The sequence below is a fragment of the Lethenteron reissneri genome, chromosome 19 (genome assembly GCF_015708825.2).
Source record: "Lethenteron reissneri isolate LAM-NWPU_2019-01 chromosome 19, ASM1570882v1, whole genome shotgun sequence".
NCBI classification, from domain to species: domain Eukaryota; kingdom Metazoa; phylum Chordata; class Hyperoartia; order Petromyzontiformes; family Petromyzontidae; genus Lethenteron; species Lethenteron reissneri.
In genome coordinates this window covers 243836-271324 of record NC_083797.1, presented here as the reverse complement: position 1 = coordinate 271324, position 27489 = coordinate 243836, and the positions used below count along the sequence as shown (strand labels likewise).

The following is a 27489-nucleotide window of genomic DNA, read 5'->3' as shown; positions in this document are numbered from 1 at the left end:
GGCCACCCCCACATCCTGCCTCCCATAGGCAGGAAACCCCCGTCAATCTGCACCCAGCATAGTGCCACTGATGATGTTAATGAAGTCGCCAAGCCCCACCCATCAGCACCCATCCAACAGCACACATGGGAACAGAGGCGACATTTCTTATTTTTCCCAATTGTGTTTTCTGATGGAGTGATGAACTAATAATTGATAGAGTAATCGATCGCTTAAATCATCAACTCGCCAAGCTTGAGCTGGCTGCGTGCGGTGTGCCTGTGCAGAGGTGCCGTGTGTCTAAGAGGGGCACAGTGATAGAGGCTGCGTTGCCCTTGCTCGACCCGTCGTTGTGTTGTCCACCAGGGCACGTCAGGAAACCCTGGACCCCCGGGGCCGAGCGGCAAACCTGGCTTCAACGGCGAGGGTGGACTTCAGGTGAGCGGCCCGGCAGCATGGACGTTACCAACCTGGGCCGCGCTTGAATGGGCCCCACTCCGGGCCATCTGGTTCTTGTGCACAGATTCCCGACATGCTGGTGGCTGTCGCTGTCTCGATGTTCCGCACGTCTGCTCCAGCAACTGAGAGCTCACTCCATTAACGCTCCAAAGCATTCACGCTTTGGATGTCATTCTCCTTATTGCTCTCATATCACTATGGCCATGGGTACTGTGTCCGTAAGCTTTGCTCATTGTTTCCTCCACCCACATTGAGGAATCGGGCTACCAGACACTGTCTCGTCTCACCCACACTGTGTCCACTGTGCTGCAGGTCACAAGAATACACTGCCGGCGTATTAACTGTACACATGACATCAGCTTCACAGCGAACGTGAAAGATCCCGTGACGTCGTTCAGTATAAGTAGTCCTTTGTCTGCCGGGGTCACGGTCCAAATTAGAAAAATTACCTACAAATCACTAAATTGGGATTTCATGTAGAAGCAATTATCGCCCCCAACTAGTGAACTCGTGCCTACTTGCAGGCCACGTGATGAGCACTTCGTGCCGCACAGGGACAGTTGCCACTGGTGGTGTCCTTATCAAGGGTTGAGATGAGTTGTGATGCCAGCTGGTTTTGAGTGCTGAGGTTTTTAAGCAAGCACCGTATTAGTGCAAAGATGATGATTATGATTATTAAACGGCAAACTCTCGGCAGAGCGTACGATGGTGGGTAGCGAGATCTGAAGTCTGGGGAAGCCTGCTCTAGAAACATGATGAAACATGATGCATAAGCATGGTTTTGTGTGTCAGCTGTCTTTAAAACTGCAGCTGCCCAAATACGCGCACACGTGCACAGAAGCATAGATCATCCTTCCCATCAACGATGGCGCCTTGCAGTGCAGATGCTGATGACTATTTCAGATGAGCTGGCACAAAATCGTATTATTTTAATATCATGATAATATTTCATTTTTCTTGACCGTTGGTGTTTGTGTGCACGCTCCTGGGCCCTGGCGGCAGCGGAGGCGGTGCTGGCACGGCACGCCGAGAGCGCCGGGGGCGGAATTCTCTCCGCGTCTTAGGGACGTCCGATGATGGCCCAGCAGGGGCAAGAGAAAGCTTGGGATGGCTCGTGAGGTGCAGAGATGGGTTCAAATGGCCCAGCAGAGGGCAGGGAGGGCTTGTAATGTGCCACGAGGGTTCGGGAATGCTTACAATGACGCATGGGGTGGTGGGTAGAGAGAGACTGACTCCACAGTTGCAACCAAAGGAGGGAGCACAGCTGAGGACGCCCACGGCAGAGATGGAGCGACTAAATAAGTTATTGTGCAAGAGCCAGACGAGTGGCCTTCCTCCAGCAGTGGGTAGATCAAGGCTTAAGATGATGAACGCGGTGCGTTTTATAGTCGGGGTGACCCTGCACGGGGGGTGGGGTTGGGGTCGTGTTTTGCTTGAAGTGGAGTTCAGCTGTTCACTGCAGTCCGCTCACCGCGTGCATGCCCATCCCCAGACCTGCCATATTAAGACTACGACCGACAGCAAGTGTTGCTCGCTCATGCTGCCCGGTGTTTTGTGCCAGTCTGCACACCTCCACACGTGTGTGTTTGGCAGCACCAGCAGCTGTGAAAAATTCTCTTTATTTCCGCCCAAGAGCGTGGTCCATAAACCAAATTCTTAAACGTAATAAATATTTATGTATATATAATCATCATCAGCAGCAGCCATGATAAATCTATTGCTGGATGCAGACCACCCCAATCCATGGTGTGTGTCTGTCTGTCTTACTACAGTTGTGCTGCTGATGTCGTGGCATGAACTCTGAACTTTGCCAGAGTAGTGTGTTAGTGAGCGGTCTGTAGAAGGAGACATCGCAGAACTACTTCTGAGGCTGTTTTCAGTGATCACTTATACACACAGTACCGGGGTACCACACTGCGCCACATGTGCTGCTACGAAGAAGCGTTCATCATATGGCAATTAAACAATCTTGCATTCTCACAGCCGTCAATTTTGCCAAAATAGGTATTAATCCCAGTGTAGCATTGTTTTATTTATTTATTTATTGCTTGAACAGCCAGTGGTGACCTCAGTTGAGATCAACTTGGTTTGAGCCCAAGCCTGGGTTTTATCTATTCTGTGCCGACTCGGCCTCCCCTGGCTGCCGAGCCACCCGGTCTCTGCCATGTCACCGTCTAGAACCGGGCCGCAGGCTTTTCTGCTGGGTGGATTGAGAAACCTCCCACTGTAGGGGTGAAGGGCGGGGGCCAGGCAGGGGGTGGGGGGCATGGTCTTAAAATCCCAAACTCTATAAACAAGGCTCTATATTAATAAATATAAATAAAATTTATATTTTTTGGTTCTCAAGGGGGATGGGGGGGGGAAACCCGTGTGGATTTTTCTTTCAATATTGAGTCACACCGCTCGTTCGCTCGCTCGCTCGCTCGCTCGCTCACAAGCTTGCACAGAGTGCGAGTGAGTGGCTGCTGTTTGCGCCGCCGAATACTGCTCCGGGCAGTGCCGCTCGCGGCTCTGGGCTCCCGGCTTCGGGGAGTGGAGCCAGCGCGGTTCCACGCTCGGCCTCCCTGCCTGGAGCCCGGCGATCTGCACGCACGCGACGCGTGTAACTCCCGCTTGGCACTGATTCACAACGCGTGTGTTATTCTCTGTCCGTCTGTCTCCCCACCACGTCAGGGCCCAGCAGGAACGAAAGGAGAAAAGGGAGAGAGGGTGAGTGTGTACGCAACACGAGCACCGCTGGTGTTCCGGGGATCGGGGGTCAGAGAATTGGAGGGATTTGGATGTTCACTCCTCGGCTTCAGGATTACGCAGTCCAAGGTTTAATGTCTCACTGCCACATCCATGGTCGACTAGAGCAGCCGCGTGACTGGTAACCACAGCCAAAGCGAGGGGTTTATTTGGTTGTGGTGTGCCGGGTGCTGATATATTTTTCGGGCCCAGCTGAAACTAAATTCTCCCCACATGCCCTCACCTGCTGCAGTCACAGCAGGTGAGGGGACGTGGTAGGGCCGACTGAGCGCATGAACCGAACTTGGTGCATGATGGGCACCCCACCCACACCACCACGTGCCGCAAGGTCACAAACTCGTGAGCGTGGCGCTCCATTCCGTTCCTTCCGTCACCCCGTCTCTCGCAGCCTCGAGCCGTCGCTTCAATTCCCGACGGCTCAAATCGAGTGCTACAGCTGAGCTCGCGATTTCTCCTCGCGGCCCTCACTCGCTCCCCACACGTGAGCCGGCAGAATGGCGCTCCGGTCATCATCGCGTTGCGCGGTAATCTGGCTCGATACGAGCGCACGTTACCAATTGCCCTTTGGCCGGAGCACTCGCGGGAACAGCAATCTCGCCGTCAGGACTCGTAAATATGTAATCGTGACTGCTGGCACGGCCTCTGCAGAAGTAGCGCACTCGACCGTGCGGCCAGGTGGTGTCCACCCTGCAGAGGAGCCGTGGTGGGCACTGGCGGGAGCAGCGCTACAGTGATGGTTAATTGCACTGTAGCCAATCGATAGCGGATCTCGATCATCAACCTTTTAGCCTGAACCCTAACCCTCATCCAATCCCTAAATAGAACGCGAACCCAACTTTAACCTTAAAATCTTTAATTCCAACCGTATCCACATTCCAAACTCTAGCCCCGACCCTAACCCCAACCCCAACCCTAATCCAACCCTGATACCTGCCCCTAACCCTAACCTCAAACCTGTCCTCAACTCTATTCCTAACCTTATCTCTAATCCCCAACCCTATATCTAACGATATCTGTAACCCAAAACCTAACCTAACCTCAAACCTAATATAAACCTTATACCGAACCCTCACCCTGTTTCCCTAACCCTTGTTTCCCACGCAAGGTTACGTGGTGCCCATTCACTCCCTCATTTTCTTGCACGGCGCCATGGTGGAGACTCATTTTGCTTCCCCCCCCCCCCCCCCCATCGATTCCACTGACTCCCCCACCCCATGCCCCCACAGGGCGATGCTCAGGGACAGAATGTGGTGCGGATGCTCGCGCGGCAGGTCTGCGAGCAGATGATCAACAGTGAGTTCCTGCTGCTGCACATTCGTAGAGTCGTGCCAGAAAATAACAACACCAGTGGTATTCGTAGAGCCAGGACCGACTACCCACATATTATGCAGGACATTACTGTGGGTCTCTGTGTGAGCCTGTGGGTCTCTGTGTGAGCCTGTGGGTCTCTGTGTGAGCCTGTGGGTTTTTATCTAAGCCATTGGTGGTGACTCAGCTGAAACCATCAACGCACCACCGCTGAAACCAGATTCGAACCCCGGCTCTCAGGGGTGCCAGATCAGCGCTCCACTTCCCGAGCCACTCGACCACCTGGGAAGTTACTCGACACTGGGGTAGTGGCAGTGACCAGGCGCTTTTGAAAACTAAGTTATTACCTCGGTGAGCTTTGTCTGGTAGGATGGGGATGGTTTGGTGTTGTATTTATTTCGTGTTTGGGTGATTGTTGACCTTTCTTGTACTTTGCACTCCTATCATGTTATTTTATTGTTTGTTGTAACGTTCTTACCCGCCCCAACTGGACATTCGTGATTAAGAGCATCATAGCTCATCGGATTCCTCCAGTTTAATGAAATATTCTGATCATGATTAAACGACCGCCATCAGCGCTGCGGGGCTGCAGTTGCTGTCGCTCTTTGGCTCAAATCCATGCCCGGGAAACGTCTGTGGAAAGAATGACTTCGTATTTCAGCGCGAGTCATTCTTTGTTGTTGCTGTGTAATTTCCAGCATGTTTGTGAAATTTGCTGTAAACACGCGCAATAATTTGGGGAGCGCGCAATGCGGAGAGTTTGCGTGCTGGCGTGTTCACGTCCCCGAGGCTCGCTGCCAGACCCAGCTCGTAAATTAAATGCCGTGATGCACGCCGGCACGTTTTACTCTTCTTTTTGTTAAATAACATCGCCGGTGTGCCACCTGCAGTTGGAATTGTGGAGCCATCGCACGTGGCGTAATTTCTTAAACATCGCTACCTGCGTTTCCATAAAACCCCACGAGACAGTGGCTTCTGAAAGATGCAGCGATTAAACAGAACGTGCCACTTATAAACCACGTGTAAATCTCTCGGTTAATGTGCGGTTGCCATTGCTTTATAGACTTGGCACGAGCAAGAGGCCCTTGCACGAGTGGTTTCTGGTACAAAGGGTATTAAGAAACGCGTTTTGCAGTTTTGCAAAGGCGCAAGCTCTCAGGATCGTTTAGGAGAGAGGCTTGTCGTCACGCTCTCCCGGTGAGCTGCGTCACTGCTCACACTCGCACAACCTGCAGCACTTCACGCCGAAGGGCGTAAAATTTGGAATTCTCCATTCCGTCTCCGCTCCGGCGGTGGGAGATGTGTACTACTTATCTATGTCATGCACATCTCTGCGGCTGCAGGTGATTCCAAAAAAATGTTCCTCAAGGTTTGGCAGCAAGTAACGCACGTTTGTCGAGTCTAGCGGCTCAGAGCATGCTTTGTCAGAATGGCGAACATTCAGAAATGCACCAAACTTTGCATTCAATTTGGGTTACAAATAAATTGGCTTCCGTTCAATCATCTCTGCAGAAGCCTATCTCTTAATCCTCTCTGCCTCTTGACCTCCAGTATCGCTGGTCTGATTGCCTGAACGATACTTTATGTTAACGTGGCCATTCGGAGCTAAGAGCGAGTTATTCATACATTGCCCACAATCCTCCAATTATTTAAGGCATCATGATATGTGTCGCAAGCATTAAATATATTTTAATCGATAAGTCGACGTGTCGTTACAGTGATGAAACGAGTAACTTCTCAAGGTGGGGGTGGTCGCAAAATGTCAAACTTTACAAACAGGCCACCCCGAAGTTAATAAAAACGTGACATGCATGTTCCAAGAAAATGCTTTTAATTGATGTCATTTCTTGTTTTTTTCTCATAGAAAATTTTCGGTTACAAAACTAGTCTTGGCACAAAGAAACGTCAATAAAACACAAAAATTCGGGGTCTCAAGGAAGGGCCATCATCGCTCCCCCCGGTAGTGGCACGGGCACGGTGCTCGTGTCCGTCTGCCAGCACCGGCGGTGACGTCGAGTGTCCTCTGCTCTCACCACTGTGTCCGTATCCCATCTTCAGGCCACATCAGCCGATTCAACAGCATCATAAACCAGATCCCCAGCAACAACCACCACCATGTCCGGGCCCTGCCGGGGCCCAAAGGGGAGGCGGGACGCCCAGGGCCCCCCGGGCCGCCTGGGGAGCCGGGGCCTCTGGGTCGCCCGGGTTTCCCAGGGTCCCCCGGTATGCCTGGTCGCGGCGGGGAGAGAGGTGAGGCGGCTCCACTCTCGAGATTGTCTGACTCCACGCGCTCCATGGAGCACCCTCCCTCCCCATCTCTCCCTCTCTCTCATCCCTCCCTCCTCATCCACCTCTTCCTCCTCCCTCTAATGCCCCCTCCTTACTCCACCTCTTAATTTTCATCCAAAAAGTCCACTTTCTTCTCTTCTCTGCCTCTTGCTCACGTCCCGCTCATTGCGGCCCTCTGAGCAGCGGTACTCTCCCTGCCGCGAGGCGCATCCCACGTGTGGGCCCGCCGGGCATCTAAGGTATGGCTCTGCTAAATTGTAGAATGCGTTGACAAAAGTTTGCGCTTCAAAGTGCACGATATATTATGGCAGCCGTCACTCCTTTGTTTTGTTTTGCCGGGGTTGTTGGTTATTTATTCATTGAATGTCTCGTCCCATGCGTCACACTGCTTGGCGGAGATTAACTCATCCTGGGGTGGAGCGATGGTGCAGTGGTTAGCGCACTGTGCGACGAACCCAGCGATTAGAGTTCGATTTCTGCTCATAGCTAACATCAGTGAGGATTACCTGAATCGGTCCTGGGCCTCCCCTAGGTCGACTCAGCCTCTAATGAGTACCTGGTGTGGTGTGTAAACATGACCACTGGGGAGACAAAGGTGGCCGGGTGTGCTGTTGGCGACCCACCCCCTTGTGTGCTGTGCCGGCCTTCATAGGTGCTCGCTAACAGCACTTGTTCCAAAAGTCTGTTAAGGCTATACAGGGGATCTTGTATTTGGGGGACGTGGGGTGACCATGGCGTGGACTGTGTGCGTCCCTCAGGCCTCGCTGGAGAGAAGGGCGAGCGGGGATCCACGGGCATTGGAAGTTCAGGACTGCCCGGCCCTCAAGGTTCTCCAGGTAAATGCCCCCCACCCCCCTCCCCCTCTCTATCGTCGCACCCTGCCTCTCCGTATGCGCGCACGCACACACGCGCAGCCTGCAAGCCTCTCTCCTGGTCTCACTGCGCCTCCCATTCCTCCCCGTGCGTCTGCGTGTCTGCGCGTGTCTGCGCCTGTCCCCGTCACCGCATCTGTCTCGCTGCGTCTACCTCGCGTGTCAACGCGGGCTTTTCTTTTGTTCCTTTGCTCACCTCCCACACTTCCTCTCTCACTCACCTCCGTGACTGTGTCTGCACTGGCGTCCTCTCTGATCCGTTCCCCTGTCCCCTACCCATCTCTTTCCGACACCTCCTGCGTCTCTGTTGCTCGCTCCTCTCTCCGGCTCTCCACCCCCCTCCTTGCCGACTCTTCCCCAAGCCCCCCTTTCTCCGCGCCCCACGGCTCCTGCCCCGACAGTCTCCCCCACCCAGCCCGCAGAGGCCTGTCTCGGCTGGCCGGCCGAGCGTGAGTATTTTCCAGTGACGCTCGCCGCCCCTGACCCCCATTCCGATTCTGCTTCTCCGCTTCTCCGCTGCGCCCTCCACTCTCGCACCGGAGCGCGCACTTGGACTCGTGCCCAGAGGGAGAAAATATAGAACACATGCCTTCCTCCATGGCGGGCTTCTTGAGTTCCTTCAGAGCTGCCAACTATTTTCCACACAGAAGAGAAGAAGAAAAAGAAGAAAAACACGCAACCCTTGCCGCTTGATTTTTTTTCCATTTTTTCATTTTCCATATTCGTACATTTTTATGCTAATGGATATTCTGTGCAGGCACTGATTCGAATGCAAATGGTTCTCTGCCATTTGGCTGGGGAATTGGAAGCGAATGGTCGTGTTTTTAAACGAATATTTATCATTTGTCGTGTTCAGTGAGTCACGGGAAAATAAAGTGTGGTCTGTCCGCACGGCTAAAAACAAAGCTTCTCTTACAGCCGTGCACGCATTGGGCAAGTGCTTTTAGAGAGCACCTATTAAGGCCGGAACAGTGCACGAGAGGGCAGTGTCACCAGCACCACGCCAGCCAGCTCTGGGTTGCCGGAGCCAGGTGATTGCTGTAACGCAAGACTGGGAGGAAATGCGATTGTCATCATCCAGCAGTGGATAGGTCCTGGCTGTGGAGAGATATTGCCCATAACGTAGCGCACTCGTGCAGTGTCAAAAACACTCCTTGGTCGATTTGGATGCGAGGTGGCCAGGAGACAGAAGTGGATCCTTAAGTCTATCTGTGCGGAGGTTTGCGTGCTATCCCCCCGTGTGTGTGGTGGGTTTTCCGGTTACTCCAGTTTCCTCCCACAAGTAATTGGCCAGACATCCCAAAGTAGTGGGACCCGGAAGAATAGTCTCGACACTCGGCGAGACTCTCCCGGATAAACAGAGAGACGCACGACGTCATTTTTGACACCTATTGTTTGTTTCATGAGTCACATACCCTGCTGATGAGACTCAGAGAAAGTGAAACTGGTCTATGGTTTGCTCCTGGGAAATGCGAGCACAGCGCTCGTGGCTCTGGAGACTGTGAAACGTTACTTCATGTGAGCAACAAAACAGACCCGGCCCTGTGAGTTACTCCCCCAGATGTCGATTGCTACTGCCGTGGTATTAATGTAGTGACAGACGAGCAGCTTTTACACAATAAAGCATTTCACCCTGGTCGTAAAGACAACATTCTTGAGCGAGTGCCTCATTGTGCGGGTACTGGCAACAAAGGGTCATTGGGTTTGCGGTCCCACATGGGGCTCACGCTACAAAGAGATCCCTCGTGCATGATACCGTACGCTGAACCACACTTCTAGGTAAAATTATAAATACATATTTACAACGCTTTGCCAATCCACTGCTGGATGAAGGTCTTCCTATGCCATGCCGGTCGTGGAGGTTGTTTGACCATACTTCACCTCGTTGGCCAGTGCGGATTACCAAAGGGATGGGGAGGGATGGGTGGAGCCCAGGACCAGTTCAGATGTCACTCACCACTCACGTTAGCCTCGGCAGTGAATCAGACTGCGTGTTGCCTGGTATATAACACAGTTCACTAACCGCTGCACCACCGCTCCACCTTCGCACATGCGGTTGTGTGGAAGGCAGCCGAGTGGGGGGATTGAGAGAGGAGCAATCGGAGCGCTTGCCAAGGGCCCGCTTGTGTCGACACCTGTCCCACGTTTGACCTGCAGAGTCCGCCAATCCGGCATCTGTCTCCAGGTGCCCGGAATCTATTTTCCCCGAGATCTGGCACCGGCGTGGTGCTGTGCGCTGGTGCAGGACACTGCGCAGGTTTGGTGAGAGACCAGTGCTAGAAACGCAGACTAGTTAGGGGTTGCATTAAGCAAGGCTAAATTTGTCCGAACTATAATTATGGCGACCGATCTCCTCTCTGTCTTCAGGCTCCCCTGGAGAGGGTCGGCAGGGTTCTCCGGGCCCTGAGGGAATGCGAGGGCCCCCGGGGCCTCCAGGCTCCTTCGGTTCGCCTGGGCTACGGGGCTCGCCGGGCCCCAACGGCTACTGCGACGCGTCGATGTGCGGCGGCTACAACATCGGAGGTAACTACTGACGCGGGCACGCGTCACCGCCTCCGGCAGTACCGGCACTGCCGTTCTCGGCCTGCCGTTTAAACGCGGGCCCTCTCCTCATCCTCCTTCGTTTGTTTGATGCCGAGGTTTCGTTTTTGTGGCCAGTCATTTGATATTCTCACATTTTGCTTTTATGTTTTTATTTACTCGCCCGTCACGATATCGAACACTCGTCCCCTCTCCCATTCGACCGTTGCCCCTCTTCTTGCTGCCCCCCTTGTCTGCCCCTCTTGTCTGCTCGTTGGCCCTCTTCTTAATAGTTGCCCGTCCCGTTCGTCCATTGCCTCTCTTTGAGAAAAAACATCCTCTCGTAATATATTCATACAGCTGCAACACGCAGCCTCTCATCCCGCATTGCGGAGGCAGCAGCCAGGGTTGGTGGGTGTCCAGGTGCCATACCCTGGTTCACTTCCTGGCTGTACAGCTAAGTGTAGACTAAAGTCCATCTATTCCATTTGTACAGGATAGAGTGTTGCCCCCTCGCACACGTGGGCTTTCTCCAGGTGCTCTGGGTTCTTCCCACGTGTAAACACTCATTAAAAGGCTGATAACACCGTCGATATATAGACGGCCGCAGAGCTTGGTGGGAATGTGGTGCTGGATTACTCCCTGGCTGCCTCCCCAATCGTCTGCGGCGGCTCCTCACGCCTCCGAGTCGTCATCCATCTTCTCGCAGAGCAGGCAACTACTGTGCGCATTTTAAGTTGACATTGTTATTACGATTGATGTTTTGGTCAAGCCATCTAAGGGTCTGGCCATATATGTGTCGTTTAGACACTCCACCACATGACACAGCCAAATAAATACATTTGTCACTTGCTGAATTTTTATTCTGACTGCCTGTACCTTGATGCAGTTTCAAAGTAAACGTTATTGATCTTAACGCCATATTTGGCTGTGAGAATTGCTCTTCAACTCACCGGAGAGTGAGCTGAAACAATCAGAATTGCCACGTAAATGCTTGTGCGTGAAAATCAGACTTGTGTGGCCATGTTGTGTGTTGGTAGAGGGGCCTTCACGACATAGATTTGACCAAATAATTTTGTGGCCTGACACAAAAATCAATTACGGATCTTACTGTTGCCTGTGGAAACCCACTCTGTGTTATATTTTTCGTGACACTCACACTCTTGTAAGCAATGGACTCAGAAGAATGTTTTTATTGCCAAAGGCGTTTTTATACGATGAACATTACCGATGGCTAAATGACGCCACCGATGCCATTCTGAGCCACAGTCAGAACGCGGTTCACTCGTATCGGTGAAGGACGGCTCTTGACGTCCCACTGGACGGTGACGCCCTGCGTGACCTTGGGGATTCTGCAGCAACATGATCCCTTCTTCAACCGATCTCGGTCTTTATTCTGGTGTCAGTCACCCAGAGTGATATGAGCTTGTGATCACATGTCTGACCCCGAGCGGAGCATTGCTGAGAGGAGGAGGAGGAACCGCGTCTCTGCAAACCCCAGTGTCGCGCTGGACCAGCGCGGTGATGCATGCTCGCTTTCAGCTTGCGCACGGAGTGGGGGGGCACTCACATGTTGCCCCCCATCGCCCCCCACCGGCTTTACGAGGCATCCCCATAATGCTGCTCTCCTCTCTTCCTCTCGCACGCCCCCTGCTGCCTCTGGGCATCGGCACGGTCGCCTCCTTGGGTGTGCCACGATTTCTCGCCGGTTAGCCGAGGGACACATCGATGGCTGTGCACGGCAGATTTCTTCCATTCCCACCTCATCGCCATCATCGTTATCTGCAGCCATTATCTATCCACTGTTAGACGAAGGCCTCTCAGAGCCGTCGCTTATTCAGTCATTCCACCCTAACTTCGGTTAAAACCAGCCATGCGCCTGCAGCTTGAGAGGAGAATGGTGACCGTACGGGCACGTGTGTGCGCACACGTGCCCGTACATAGCGAAGATAGCCGCGAGCTTCGTGTGGCTTCAGCGCTGCCGTCGCTGTTCTCACTCTGAGGAGCTTCCACCTGCGCAGTCGTTCTGTGTGCGGCATTTGGCATGACAATAATAATGATAGAATGATCAATACTCACATTTATATAACTACTCCAAGGCACCTTGCAGTAAGCGTACACATCATACACCATAACAATCGTCACACTGCTCTCAAATACTTATCATAGGAATTCAAACATTTGCCATCTCAGAAATGCTGCCAATTCGTTAGAAGAAAAAACATTATTAGAGACCTGACATAAAACAAAGATGGGCATAGGCAAAGTTGGAAAGGAAGACATTTTTACAATTCCAGAGATGATTTGATACAAGCATCAGTCAGACGAGGTTGGTGGGACACCAAGAGATGGGAGCTGGCTGATGGTAGAGCCAGAGATGGGCCGTGCTGGATAATGCGTTCCATGCGGTAGGCTGGTGGAGATGGTCTTCAATGTTGGTGTCAGGGATTTGATATCGACAAGTTTCTTCACGAGGGGAACGCCTTGGTCACGCTGCAGCTCCAGCGATCGATTCTACGAAAGCGGGGGTAGGCGATGACCGGGCTGGCTGTGACACGGCTGTCTGGATCAAACACTTGCAAATATTGCAACAACAACAAATAACGAAAATTCCCCAAACCCATCGATAAATCAAAGTCTCCGTTCAATTACGATCTGGAATTTGAGTTTTTATTCCAAAAGCCATGATTGTAGATATTTAAAGCAAACTTAATATATTGAATAATTTAAATTTGACTGCACTGCACCAAGCAGTCGTGCACAACCACAGGCAACAGACTTGCCGTCCATCACCGTTTCCACTGCAGTGCTGCAATTGGAGCACATGTGGTCGGTCGCCTATTGGCAATGCCCAACTTTACGATGAAATCTTAGCCGTCCAGTGGCAGTTCCATAGATTTGGACGTACATTTCAGACACTCTGAAGTTATTTGTATGTGGTGAAGGATGTAAACCAATGAGGAATTCTTTAATGCAGATTTGAATCATTTGTCCGCCTTCCTTAGTGAGGGAGAAGCGCTCGTAAAATACCGCGGCAGTGTCGGGCGTACCCGGAACGAACTCGGGACGAACTCGGCTTTCCCATCCGCGTGGGGAGGGTGGCGATGGTGCTTTCCATTTCATTCGTTAGACCTTTCACTTATTCCTTCTAAAAGTACAGACGATTACCTGCAAAACGACATCTCCTGTGTGGTGTTAGGGTCAAGACTCGGGTTCACCCGGGTCTGTCTGGGTCAATTACCATGAAACTGTTCACGCGCCCTGCACATCCCATCCAAATATATCTCTTGCTCTGGCCGTGGCCTCTGATCACGTGACTGCCTACTGCAGTGTAGCAGCGACCCAGAATGCACCGATTGAGAAATGGAGCCCTGGGTTAGGACGACGATGTTGAGATCCGGACGGTGACGTTGGCCAATCTGCGGCACTGCCCAAGCGAAGCGTCGTTCTGTGAACATGCGAATCGCTGCCCGGCCAAGTTTACCGCGTGGCGGTCATGTCACGTAAACGCCTGTTCGCATTGTCAATGGCCCCGATTTGACTCGGGCGTGAACCCAGGTGACCTCGAATCTCGTGATTTCTGGGTGGCTTTGCATGCGCTATCGCGGCACAGCGACACACTAACCTGGCGCCGCACGTGCCCCTAACACCCCGTGTATCCCTGTCCGATGAGCGACTACAATTAATACCGACACACCAATAACAATTACACTTCTGTGGAGAGCCGTGTGTTGAAGGTGCATTGTGCAGGCCTACCTCCTTGTGCCTCGTGTGTGTTGAATGCATTAAACCTGCCTGTGAAATTAAACGATGGATCTCACTGACAGCGTGAATCCTTGTCTCGCCATCACCGCCGCGCTCCTCTTTCGCATGCGACCGTTCGCGACGCCTCGAGGCGTTTAAATCCACGAAACGTCTTGGCAAGGTAACCTGAGGTTTCCTCCGCGTGTGTGCGTGTGCGCTATTAACTCCATCAGCTGTAGGCGGACTCTCCGCTCTGTCGCGCCTTTTATTCGCTTTACGTTTGGCTGCTCCTCACTCGTCGAGGGTCGCAGACTTGGCACCCACGTGACCGCGGACGCGTCGCCTTCTACATCTGCACACCGATTGTACCGACAAGAATTATAATTGATAGTCTCATTCACTCAAGACTCACAATTGTGTTTTGGATTAGGCCACGTAATGATCTTGCAAAATGTATTTCGTAAGACCCTCCACCCCCTAACACAGCCAAACAATCAAAGTGTTGCGTGTACAAGCGTTGAACTACGTGCCAATTCTCATTGTTGCAGCTCACTCACCAGTGAGTTGAGAGCAATTTTCATCGCTCAAATTTTGGCTGTGTGCATTGATTTTCAACTAACTGGTCAGCTGAAGCAACATATTGATTGGAACTTTAAATGCTTGCACACCACGTGACAAATTCGATTTACTTGGCTGTGTTTGGTGGAGGAGGGCTTTACACCATATATTTGGCCAGATAATCGCGTAGCCTCACCCTAAATTAACCTATCTATCATCATATTGGCTGCGAAAACCTCCTCCGAGTTGAGCTGAGTTTACTCTTGACAACGACTTATTTCTGTTTCTTTCTGGCCATGCCCCCCTCCCAGCCCCCCCGCCCTCCCCCACCCAATACCCTGGTGAATTGGGAGTCTGCTCTGTGTGTTTGTAGGTCCGTTTGTGACGTCAAGTTCTTCTTTCAGCGAACTTGTACACAAACTAAGGTTACAGAAAAATAACACAAAAATAATCTTTCCAGTCACCGAGAGGAAAGGACCAATCATCCACGCTCCAGATGGCTGCTATTTTTATGGATATTTAATAAACTTCGGTTTGCTTCTCTGGAAGCAACGTTGCTGAATTGACACACTCCCAGAAGGCCATATTTTTACGTGAAGGAGACGTTTTGTTTGCTAATTTATTTTGTTATTTTATTGTTTCCGTTTCACGTAAGATCAGTTAGGATAATAGGGTCAGTAAATTAAAATTTAACCCATTGGCTGTAACGTTCCATCAAGTAATTGTTCGGCGCTAAAACCCTCGGTTCCCGTCCCACCCTGGTGGGGGCCTGCAGCAGTGGATCCTTTGCCGGGACTCTGTGGCAATGAAGCAACGCGTTGTTATTTAAAGTTAACCGACAGTTGTGTGCATACATAATGCATGCGTATGCAAATGTTAGCAACGTGTGCGTTTGAGTTTCTGCTTGCACTGTGTTCACGTCTTTTTTAGGTAGAAGGGCCAGTGAAAGTGTTTTGAGGATAGGCGTCTAACGTTTCACACCCAGTGTGGTGGGCGTCTAGCGATCCGTTGGTGACCGTCAACACTAGTGTGCTCGTGGGGACCGATTCGAGGGTCAAGCATAACGGAGTGGCAGCCGAGGAATGGAACGCGCCTCAAGGCGTCGACCGCCGAGGAGATGGAGCGATGAAATCCATTCGTACGCAAGTGCGGCTTGGAGAGGCCTTCATCCAGCAGTGGAATGATCATGGCTGATGATGATGTGCCTAGTATAGGTGCATAATAAAAACAACTTGGTTTGTCCACTGCTGGATGAAGGCTTCCCCGAACCTTTGCAGTCCATCGCGGTTCCGCCATGCAACAATCCGCCTTGCCGCTGCCGCACGCGAGTTGATCCGTCCTCTCGGTCTCCTCCTCGTCGACGTCTCCTTTGGCTACCGCTCACTCTGCCGTTCGTTCAGGGCGTGCGTGCACCTCGGGAGTTAATACCCCAAATGTGCACTTACCAGAGTGAGCATATCACAGACTTAAAAGACTGCATTCTCAAAGAATTTCTACAGGCTCATTATATGTATATATGCATTCACAAATATAATCTATGCGTGAGTGTGTGCATATACATGGGCGGGGAGCGGTAGGGTCGTGGTCAGCCCGCTGTGCTACAAACCCGGCGACCCGAATTCGATTCCCCATTGCGGCCAACACCAGTGACGATTATATGAACCGGTTCTGGGCCTCACCTCGGTCGACCCAGCCTCAAATAAATACCTGTGCGGTGTGTAAACCATCGCCACTAAGGAGACAAAGGCAGTCGGGAATGGTGTTGGCCACCCACCCCCATAATGTTCCGTGTCCACCTTCATAGGTTCTACTCACTAACAGAACTTGCCCCTACAGTCTGCTCAAGGCAATATGGGGGATCTTTGACAGTGATTCAAATCGCTGCTCTCTATATGACATGGGACATGTTTACCAATCATCAGGCTCAGGTAGTGTGTAACAACCTGGTTTGTATTGAAACTGAGAAATTCAGTGAGCGCGGAGAGGTGGGCCGTGGTGGGTGCCAGGGTGTGGCGTGCCGCCTCCCCCACGTCGCGGTGGTGACGGTGACGATGTGTGTCTCTGCCCTTGTGTGTGTCTCTGCCCTTGTGTGTGTGTGTCTCTCATTCTCTCTCTCTCTCCTCTTTGTCGGTGGTCGCCGGCGTTTGCGTTCACGTGTGGCCGACTCAACGCGTAGTCCACACTGGGGTGGAGAGGCTTGGGGAGGCGGAGGAGGGGGATTATGATGGTGGGGATCGGCACTATGATGGATGACGCGCCTGCCATCCCGCCCGAAGCACGAACGCACGCGCACGCATGCACACGTCCAGGGGTCATACACACCGCGACAGACACATTCTACAACACAGAGAACGAAGGGTCAGCATGGGGCTGAGCTGTTGTGATGCCTAAGGCGCAGAGCTGCCGCCAGTTGCCGACTGCGCGCCGTCGCTGCGGCGTCGACCGACACCGCGCGCCGCAGGGGCCGGGCGGAGAGCGGTGAGCAGCGTCTGTGCGCTCACCCTCCTCACCATCGCATCACCACCCGGCAGCTCCTCCCACTTGATGGGGGAGTGGGGGCGGTCTTGGAAGTTAAAGATTTTTCATCGGGCCCACTACATTAATGAAATAAAAACATGATATGCGGTTTCTACAGTAAATATCAAATATAATACCGATATTACAGATCTCAAAGGGCGGGGGTGGGGCGATTGACCCCCGACTTGGACCACCACTGCCCGCACTCGACACGACCTCTCGCTTCTCTTTCATCCACTCATCTTACGCGAGAATTATGCCTTGTTTTGAAACGTTGCATTCACACGCACACCGACACACACATAGACACGCGCACAAAGATCACCCGATAGCCGTAACAGACTGTAGGAGCAAGTGCTGTTCGCGAGCAGCACCTTTGCAGGCCGGCACGGCACACGAGGGGGTTGTTGGCCAGCACCACGCGCTAATCGCGACGTCTGCACACGGGGGGCAGTGTAGACACAGCTGGGCGCTGTCAGTGGCGTGCCACGCTCCACTGGGGTGTTTACCCTTTGCTGATTAGCCTTCGTCATAGTCGTTGTTCGGGAGCAGCCTGCCACATACCGTTCCCTGTCTCCCTGGAACATCGAACGCACACCACACGTGACGCTGAGGATGTCACACGCCGCATGTCAGAACATTGACGGGACAACCCGCACACCGCCTCAACAGCACCTGTGGAACAGGTGTTGCAATCACCGTGGCCTTATTTGGTTCTGTGGTGAATGATTTTTGATACGTTTTGTTTTCTGATTGTACATAAAGTGTGATATTAAAACAGACTTCTGACAGGTCTAACACGCGTTCTCCTATTCTGGTGGTGGGGGAACGGCCGATGCATTGCATCGTTGTTTGCGAAACAACAAACAACCGCGAAACGCACACACGAACATAAACACACGAATATAAACACACACGCAACAACCACCACGACAACAACAACAAGGTGACCACAACTCCGAGGGAGGAGGAAGAGGAGGCCGCCAGCAGCCCGCGGCGCCGCCGCCGAGACGGGGCGACTCGCCCGGCGAGGAGGGCGGAGACGAGGGCGGCGAGGAGGACGCGGAGGAGGAGGAGGGGCGCTACGGGGACTACGCGGGGCCCTACGGCCACCACGAGGGCGCCTACGGGGACGCGGCGGACGGAGCAGCGGGGCTGGATGAGGAGGAGCAGGTGCCGTCTCCCGGGATGACTCGGTGGATGGCTCGTTTCCGCCGCTCGCCACGATAGCGCCCGCGACCGCGTGATCTCGGTTATGGCAGACACGGGAGTTCATTAGCTGCACTGTGATGAGTCGTCTTGCACCGCACAGCGCCTTCAGTTGCTGAGAGTTGCTCCTACCTCTCCCCTTCAACCGCCCCTACACTTCCACCTGCACCCTCTAGTCTCACTCTACTCCCCTCTACACTTCCACCTGCATCCTCTAGTCTCACTCTACTCCCTTCTACACTCTCTCCGCTCCAGCCATCACGGCTGTCTTGTCTTGATTCGCCCAGTGGGAGGTCGCTCATTCTCCTCTGCTGTCCAGAAGGCCTTGAGTTGTCTTCCCCCAGACACCCGTGCTGTCAACTCCCCCAAAGTCCGGATAGAATTCCCTCTTCTCCGTTCCTTGACCCCTCCCTGTCCAATGGGTGCGCCCACCGCTTGTGCAGAGCGCTCGATGTCCGGCTGCCTGCAGGTGCTGTTCGGAATCACCCTCGGTGAGATTCGCTGTCCTTCTGCCGTAGCCGACGTGACGAGTCTGCGGAATCGCTCTCAGTTTTTAATTTTACTTTTCGGGTGTTTTTAGTCTGCAGAGGAAACTTCAGCTTTGCCTCCGCCTGAGAGCGGCTGTGCTGTTTATCCGGACTGTGTCGGGGTGTCACCTCGTGTTGTTGATGTTCACGAGGGCACGAGTTCTTCATTGGAGTGAAGTAACGCGCTCCGAAATTGGGACTAATTAATCTCCAAACACGAGATAGAGGGCGCCACCACCTTCCCGTTCACCAATTACAATAGATTTGCTTACAATGCAAATCGAAGCCATTATTTCCAATGTTTGCAAATAACAACTTGACTAATCACGTGGCATGTGTAAGGAGAACACTTCTCGTTTACCCCACCCGCCTGAGAGATTCAGAGAGGCCCAGGGAACCGCAGACGACACCGCAAGGCGGCAGCCAGAAGCTGCGCCGACCAACTTGTGTAGTCCTCGATGTTTTAGGGTTGGCCAACTCCAGAAATTATGATACGATATGCTCCCGTCACACTGAGGCTAATAGAGTGAACAAGATTTTTACAATGGTGCTTACTAATAATGGTGTTAAAACACAGGGGAGGACAGGTAACTAAAATTCCGTTATTGTTTTAACAATGAACTAAATGTAATATGAGATTAACTGTCGTGTTATTTTCTCCAGGTCTCTGAGATGAGCTCGTTTAACGCGTTTTCTAAAACACGGAGATCTCCAAAATCGTTTGGGTCGAACCTGTAGCAAAGTGATTGCAGCAAAGTGATTGTAGCAAAGTGATTGTAGCAAAGTGATTGTAGCAAAGTGATTGCGCTTACCGGACCTGGCGCGCAGCGTCGTCTCCGTGTCTCTCCAGCCCAAGGGATTCAGCGGTGCACAAGCACAGACAGCAACAACTCAACACATTCACCAATAATACTCGCCTTGAATGGAAATTAATATACAATAGGCGACATTTTTGGCAATGACACTAATGCATTGCATATTAAGAAGGGCTTTGGCCCAAAACGTTGCCTATTTTATGCATATATTATCCTGGTAAGGTGACGAATGTGTTAAGTTTTTACGTCCACGGCTGAAGAATAATGTGGGGAAATTACTATTCTCGTGACGATGAAGTCACGGTGTAAGCTGCGAGTGGCTTGGGGAGCGAGAGTTCTCCCAGGCAGGGCTATGGGGCACCCACGGTGATGGTGGTGACGATGGCCGCGTGTACGGCCCTTGAGGGCGACCCCTGCAGCAGGACCACGGCTGCGTGAAGCCACTCGCCGTTCTCTGTGTGGGACCACGGACCTCTCTCTATCAGCCCTGGCACTCCCATTCACCTGCATTCTGAGCCAGTTCCACATCAGGGGCCGAAACGCATCGCCCATCCTTAGCAATGGAGAAATCCGCATCGGCACGTCGTAGCTAAAGTCGGACGACTCGGAAGGTTGTCCAACACTTGTCCTGTGTTCTAAGTCTACCTCTTACACCTGAGCTGAAATCTCATCACAAAGTTCACAACTTGCCATTGCGAGTGGTGGACGTTCTGAGATCACGTTCCCTTGTTGGAACCGTGTGCACGTGTCCACAAGAGGACGGGTTTCTCAGTGGCGTGCGTTATGAGATGTGCTCATGTTGTTAGACTAGCCCTGATCATTACCAGTCCGAGTACTGGCCGATAGCGATTAGCATCTCATATCCAATGTGATCGCGCGCATTCAGGGTGATTTGGTGCGAAGCTGGGCCACTGCTTGCCCAGCTCAAGGGGGTTTCGTACCCGGTGCTTATAAACGTGAGCAGAGAGACCTTGAGTGTCGCTGGTTGTTACTGAGCCACCTCTAATAGTCCAGCAACCAGTCTTAAGTTATTTCCTGCTCATAATAACGTTGGGGTGGTGCTCATCTCCCGTTTATAGCCCGAAGCCAGAGGGTGAAATTCCAAATTTCTATGGCGGGGGCGAGTTCATTCGCATACAAATCACTATCCACCTCGGGGGGGGGGATGGTCGTTTGAATCGACTCTCAATCAGGATGTGAACTCACAACCTTCCTATTGCAAGCCGATAGCTCTACCTCTGTGCCACCTGGCCAGTTAATTCATTCTAAAGCCAAGGTCAACGTCTCTACAGAATCAATTGAGCAATGGGACAACACAATATATTCGCCAGGATAGTGTTGGAAATTCCACATTGTCATGGCGAGGGTCAATTCATCCTCGGGATGACCCTTGCAGACGTCACACTCAAGTGATAATGACGTTAATGACCGCCCCATCACGAAATTGAAAGGTCTGTATGATTACGGCACAGGTGTTCTCACTCGAGCAGCGGTTCTTAACTTTCACTGCAGCCTTTGGTTCTCAATCGTAAAAAAATATAATGTTAATAAATACATACTTAGTTTTTTTTTATAAAACAAAGGAAGTTGTTACTTTACATGCCCGTGTTTAATTTGTGTTTCGATGATTTACCTTCTAAACAATTCTGACACGTCTCACACCCACCGAAAGGGCATTCCACACCCCCAGGGTGTGCGTGCACTCCAGGTAAGAACCACGAGAGACAGGCAGATGCACGTTGTAAACGTTCCGACAGACGCATGCGTGTCAACTCGTGATATGCAACCCCCTGCTCAGCAAGGCTTATCGCGTTCCTGGCTTGGAGAGGAAAACAATGCCTCCGTCTCCTGCTGGACCAGATTTCCACGAACGTAGAGAGGCATTCTCAATCAGCAGTTGATCAGCAAAGTCCATGAATTTAATTGGTCTAATTAAACGCACTCTAACATTGGTATTCGTGACAACAACCGGTGTGACACAAGCCCGTTCATCACCGCGTGAGATGTTCACCGTAACAAGGAGATTGTTCTTTGGTTCTTTCGGTTAAGTCACGTCTAAAGATAAAATAATATTATTTTATCTTTAGATGTGACTTAACCGAAAGAACCAAAGAATAATTCCTGCAGTCACGAAAGCTCCATAATTAAGGAGATTGTTGTCATCATTGGATTGATATTTCCCACGGTCACTCTCGGCTTAGGTAGGCACAAAACCCATCGAGAAAAGGGAGGGGAAACGACTGCTAATTAGACCCTGACGTTTTAAAACCTGTTGGTTGAATGACTAATTGAAGTGTCCATTCCGACCCAGAGGCCCATTGCAGATGCTCGACTTTTCTTTTTAAACTCAGGTACTCAGCGAATACCCAAAACGTCAAGTAGCCAGCAACAAACAGCACTCTTATCAGTCGTCATTGATAAGAGTGTGGCACGTTTGAGAAAGGTTATTATTGTCAAGGCTTGGGAATTTAGACGACGGCAGGGAATTCCAGAGTGGAGCAGAGCGAGTGAAGAAGCTGAAAAGTGAGGCGACCTGCAGTGTGGTGGGTGAGTTGGTGGGTGAGTTGGTGGGTGAGTGGGTGGGTGAGTGGGTGGTGTTGCGGTCGATCGCGGTGCTGGCTACCCACCCCCTCGTGTGCCGTTCGGGCCTTCAAACAGCACTTTCCCCAACAGTCTGTTGAGGGCTATTCGTGAGATATTCGTCTTCGTGTTGACCTGCAGTGTCGTGGTTGAACACAGTATGAATGAAACGAAACAGTCCGGTTAGAGCGACTGGCCGCACTGCCGGTACGCACGCGAATTCGCATTCACAGAGCTGCGATGGAGGAGGAGGGTGACCGAGGAGGGTGACCCGGAATGTGGACCGAGTTTGTTCATCGCGTGCAGTGTAGCTGTGGGCCACGTGATCTCTGCTTCACGCTCGCAATTGCCCTTAACGTCACACTAAAGTATCCGAAACCCCGAGTTGATATGAAGGTTATTCCACGTATGCGGGTTCAGCCCCACATTTACAATCTCCAGTGAGGTCAAGGGTTCAAAAGAAAATGTGGAGTTCGCCATTGTTGTCTGACGTGTTCTGAGAGCCGAATTGTAATAGCTGTGGATTTTAGACTTTCAAATCTCATATTCACGTATATTATCTACGTGACTTTACCGAAAGAACTAATAATATGAATTCCTGCAGTCACGAAAGCTTGAAGTCCAAATTTCAAATCTCAATTTACGTTTTATTATTCGAGCACCATTCAGATACCAGATAGTGTGTAGGCCTAAGTTGACAAATAGTAACGTTAATATTACGATTAATTTGAAAAAATATTTTTTCGAATACTTGTACAGTATCGTGAATTTCAGCTTCCCCTCGATCGGTTCTGTGCCCACGTTTTCTTCCCGATGGCCAATGCAGAGCAACTCATCGATATTCCGTTGTAAGTGAGTTAGCCATTCGATTGCTTTGAGAGTTGGTGGATTACAGACACTGCCACCCACTCACCTCCTCGCTTAACGCCTGCGCGTGTACATTTGAGGCAGTGCGGAGTGACATGGTGTGTGTGGTTTGGTGGTCGTGGTCACAGTCGCGCAAGGGAGAGAGTGACTCGTATGCCAACTGAGCCTGCAGCGTTGGTGGGGAATGTTTATCTGGAGTAACTTACAATTACCTCGCTATCGTCGAACCCCTGTCGTGTTCTATAAGACGCTGCTGATGTGCCCAGACCTGTTACGGTCACTCCGCATTGCGTGGCGCCATGCACGTGCGCGGCTTGTGGAGAATCAGAGCCCCTGGGGCGTGCAAGGGAGCGACGAGCAAGCTGCTCACCACGATGGATGTTGTTCCTCTTCATTTTGTTACTGTTGATTTTGCTTTACACTTGTTGATTTGTGACGGTCGCCTCGATGAATAAACACTTAGGGGTCGCATAGTTTACTGGGAGTATTGCAGTCGCTTTAGTGTCCATGTTTCCAATTGTGTCTTCCCTGCCATGATTATGTTGATTGTGATGATGGGTGGTGGCGTTGTTGTTGCTGATGATCGTCCTAAAGGTGATGTTAGTGACATCGGTGTTGTCGATTGTAATTGTCGTGGTGTTGCTAATGAAAATAGTAGTGGTGGTGATGTCGGTGGTGTTGCTGCTGCTGCTGCTGATGACGAGAATGACGAAGGCAGTGTTGATGGTGGTGTAGGTAGTTCTAGGTCGCGAGTGAAGCTGCGCCGCGGAGTCGTCTCCTCTGCAGGTGAGACGCGGCGCCTCGAGAGCATTGCACTGTCAGCAAACTCATCATCCATACTCGTGTCCTCCACTCGCCTAGCCCGCCCACCCAGCCGCCTCCCATTACACCCACCACATACGCAATGGACTAAACGACTACTTGTATATATGCATGCGGACTGAGCAAGAGTAATACGAACGCGAGGGTCAAAACGAGCCGTGGCAGCACGGCGCGCAGTCACTTCGCTCGTTACACCGCCGTCTCTGGGAGCCGCATGCCGCGCACGGGCGGTCAGAGTTGACAAAGTGGAGCCCCCCCTCTCTCGGAGTTGAGGCGAAGACGTGAACAATGCTCCCCTGTGTGGGCGCGGGTACTCCCTCCCCCTCCCGTGGTTCGCAGACGCACAAATGCAAAGATCTCCCATTTAGCCTACACGTGATCTTTGAAGCAAGTGCTTTTAGAACTTGATAATAGAAGGCCCGGCACTGGGGCACGAAGTAGTGGTGTGTCCAGTATGCCCGGCCGCCTTTGTCTTCCCAGTGCTGATATGTTACATTACGCACCCGATACCAGGCCAAGTCGACCGAGCGGAGGCCCAGGAAATATTTAGATTTTCACAGCTGATGTTGGCCGTGGATTCAAAAACGGAATCAGGTCACCGAGTTCGTAGCGCAGTGTGCTCACCACTACGCTACAGCTGCCCCACAGACTCACGCAGTTACACACAAGACAAAGATCCCCCGTATAGCCTTAACATACCGTTCGTGCAAGTGCTGCTAACGAGCACCTATGAAGGCCGGGACGGCACACGAGGGGGTGGGTGGCCATGACTCCCGGCCGCCTTTGTCTCCGGGCGGCGATGTTTATACACCGCAGGAGGTACTAATTTGAGGCCGAGTCGATCTAGGGAAAGCCCAGGACCGGTACAGATAATCGTCACTGGTGTCGGATGGCCGGGTACGTAGCGCAGCTCGCGAACCACTTCGCGACCGCTCCCCAATACGGACTCGCACACCGACGCACAGTTACACAGACACGCACACAGACGAGCATGTCTGTGTTTTCTTAAGCAGAGGAAATGTTTGCTGAGCCTGTCGGGGGCTCCAATCCTTGCAGGAGGGGGGAGTAATCACACGTGTCATTTTAGCAAAGGTTTTACATTTTTTTAATTTTTTTTCTAATTCCGAGGAACATATTAACTCTGCAGTCGACCTCTCCGTGCAGCAACAGCCTGCAACAGCTCCAGGGGGTCGTGTGTGCGTGTCTTTGTGCGCGTGTATTGGGGGTGCGGTAGCGAAGTGGTTAGCGCGCTGAACTTTGAACCCGGCCACCCGAGTTTATATCCCTTTCACGCCCAATACCAGTGACGATTATCTTGACCATTCGTTGGCCTCACTTAGGTCGACTCAGCCCTCAATGAGCGTCTGATGCGGCATGGAAACAGCAGTCCTCGGGAAGCAAAGGCAGACGGGCGTTGTGTGCTGCCCCCACCCGACCCTTCGTGTGCCATGGCGGCCTTCATTATGTGCTCGCTTACAGCACTTGCCCCAATACCCTGTTAAATGTTATACGGGAGATCTGTACATGTTGTGTGTGCACGCGTGCATTCGCTTAACACGACGCAGGAAAACCCCGGCACACGGAAACTCAATTACCCCCCCGCCCCGCCCCCCCGGGTCGAGCACCTCCTGGGCTGCCCGTCGAGTGAAGCCGCGGCGTCGTCTGCTGCGGCAGCGTCAGCGGGTGGTTCGAGCGCCGTGGTGGTGGTGGTGAGAGAGTGGAGCGGAAGAAAGAGGAGATGTGAAACCTGCGCTGAGCATAAATTAAATAAATAAAGATACATTGCTGCCATCCACAATCCACCAATGGATGAAGGTCTCGCGGTATGTTGTCCATGATTTTTTTAAATGCCATGCTTCACTAAGCTGGTCAATTCCGGCTGGTGAAGAAGACCGGCTGTGATATAACGTGCCACTGATGTTAGCCGCGGCCTGGGAAATCGTTCTCGGGTCGCGAGCGGTTCCTGTCGTGCGGCGCGCTAACCACTGCGCCACCGCTCCATCAGCCACTGAACAGGCAGCATGGGTAGATGTAAAATGCGTTGAGACGCCGCTGTCGTCGCTTCCAAGTGGAGCAAGGCAGAGCTCGGCACTGAGCCTGGGGCGCTCGAGACTTGACTCGTCTTGATCACAGAGCTCGAGCGGGCGACAGTGTTGGGCTTTCGCGGAAATGTTTGAATTCGCCACTCAGCTCTCGGTTGCCGATAAGAGCTGAGTGGAGCTATGATCATCAGCCATGATCTATCCACTGATGCATGAAGACCTCCCCCAAGCCATCTCAATTGCAAAAATGGAAATATCTTCGTTAGAATTTATCTTCGTCACACGAGCGGATGTCATCGCTCCATCTCTTCTAGGTGGACGTCCTCTTGGCTGTCACTATGTCATCAGCCTCAGCCAATGGCCATCACCATTCTAGCCCAAGCCGAGGAATCCGTCGTCTCGGCAGTCCCCATGTTGTCTCAAGCCTGCGTGTGTTCTCTCCTCTACATGCTCCTCTTCTCTTCTCTCAGCGTCATTACAAGATTGCGTCTTGGCACTCTTCTCATCTTTTGTTCCATTTTCTTTGTCAATCTTTATGCTCCATACATCAAAGGACGTTCACCGATTTAAAACGTTCTCATGTACGCACTGTGATATATACTCTCCATCGGCATTCGAACCTCCTGCCTATATTGTGGGGCGTCTCACCCAGACTCCATTTTCAACTAATCCACTAACCCGGCGATCATCTCTTCATCGTCGATAAAACGAGTACTACATTGTGAGCCTGGTTAGTACTCAAATATGAAACCCCCTGGATATGCCAGTTGTTGTAGGCTTGGGCCACGAGGCAGGGATGAGATGACTCCAGCAGATTGATTGTATGTACGTATGTTGAACTTCTTTCACACAGTTCGTAGCCAATCCATCTGGGTTGAACTTGGAGCGTCACCCCCTCATTTGCGTCCTGGGGTTTCCCAGGATTCTCGGATGTCCTCCCAACACGAAGCCAAACTCATTACTGGAATTGTCCAAACATTTAAAAGCAGGACCCTGCTGAAAAATATTCTTGATTTTCATGAGTAAGCAAAGCGAATTTATTTTGACTATTGTAATTATTTTCATTTGACCTGCCGAGTAAAGCGTGGCATTATTGCTTTTCCATTATGCCAAACTATTATCCGAGTCCTTAATCCAGCAGTGGATCGATCATAGCTTCTGATTATTATTTGTTATATTAACTGAAACCGACTCTATCTCCCGCCTCCACTACGTCCCGTCCAGATTCAGGAATTCATTTTGCACCTTGACTTTATTCAGAAACAAACAGCCGTATTAGAAAATCGTTGAAATGTCAGGTTCAACACGCACACATCTCACGATATATTAGCAGAAATGCATAAGGGAGGGCATCGTGGCTGCTCTGAACAGATTCATAACTCAATCCGTCACCCGCGCCGCGAGGGGAAATAACGAGGAGGGCGTCAGTGAAATAAAATGCACTTTGAAAACACAACACACTTTACATTTATCCAAGGCCTCCAATAATCATAATGATGTAAACTTGTAACGCGCTCAGTATTCGCTCACTCTCGGAGAAAAAGGGGGCTACGAAGAGGCGCGTGGAGGACACGCAGACGAGCGGGATTGCAGCAGCCACGCTGTGACCTGGCGACAAATTCTCCCCAAGCTC

The 27489-nt window shown here is 51.7% G+C and overlaps 1 protein-coding gene across 4 annotated transcripts in view; it reads left to right on the top strand.

The window, feature by feature from the left end:
- The window catches only part of LOC133344078 (collagen alpha-1(XIV) chain-like), a 97373-nt gene extending 73905 nt beyond the window's left edge, over positions 1-23468 (top strand). For 3 of the 4 annotated variants that reach the window (XM_061554025.1, XM_061554024.1, XM_061554026.1), the window contains 7 exons: positions 346-417; positions 3112-3147; positions 4413-4479; positions 6553-6744; positions 7542-7619; positions 10023-10178; positions 17941-23468. In XM_061554025.1, the coding sequence (XP_061410009.1) occupies positions 346-417; positions 3112-3147; positions 4413-4479; positions 6553-6744; positions 7542-7619; positions 10023-10178; positions 17941-18224 (885 nt within the window). In that variant the 3' untranslated portion in view covers positions 18225-23468. The other variant, XM_061554027.1, reaches the window with a different exon arrangement.
- The last annotated feature ends 4021 nt before the right edge of the window (positions 23469-27489 follow it).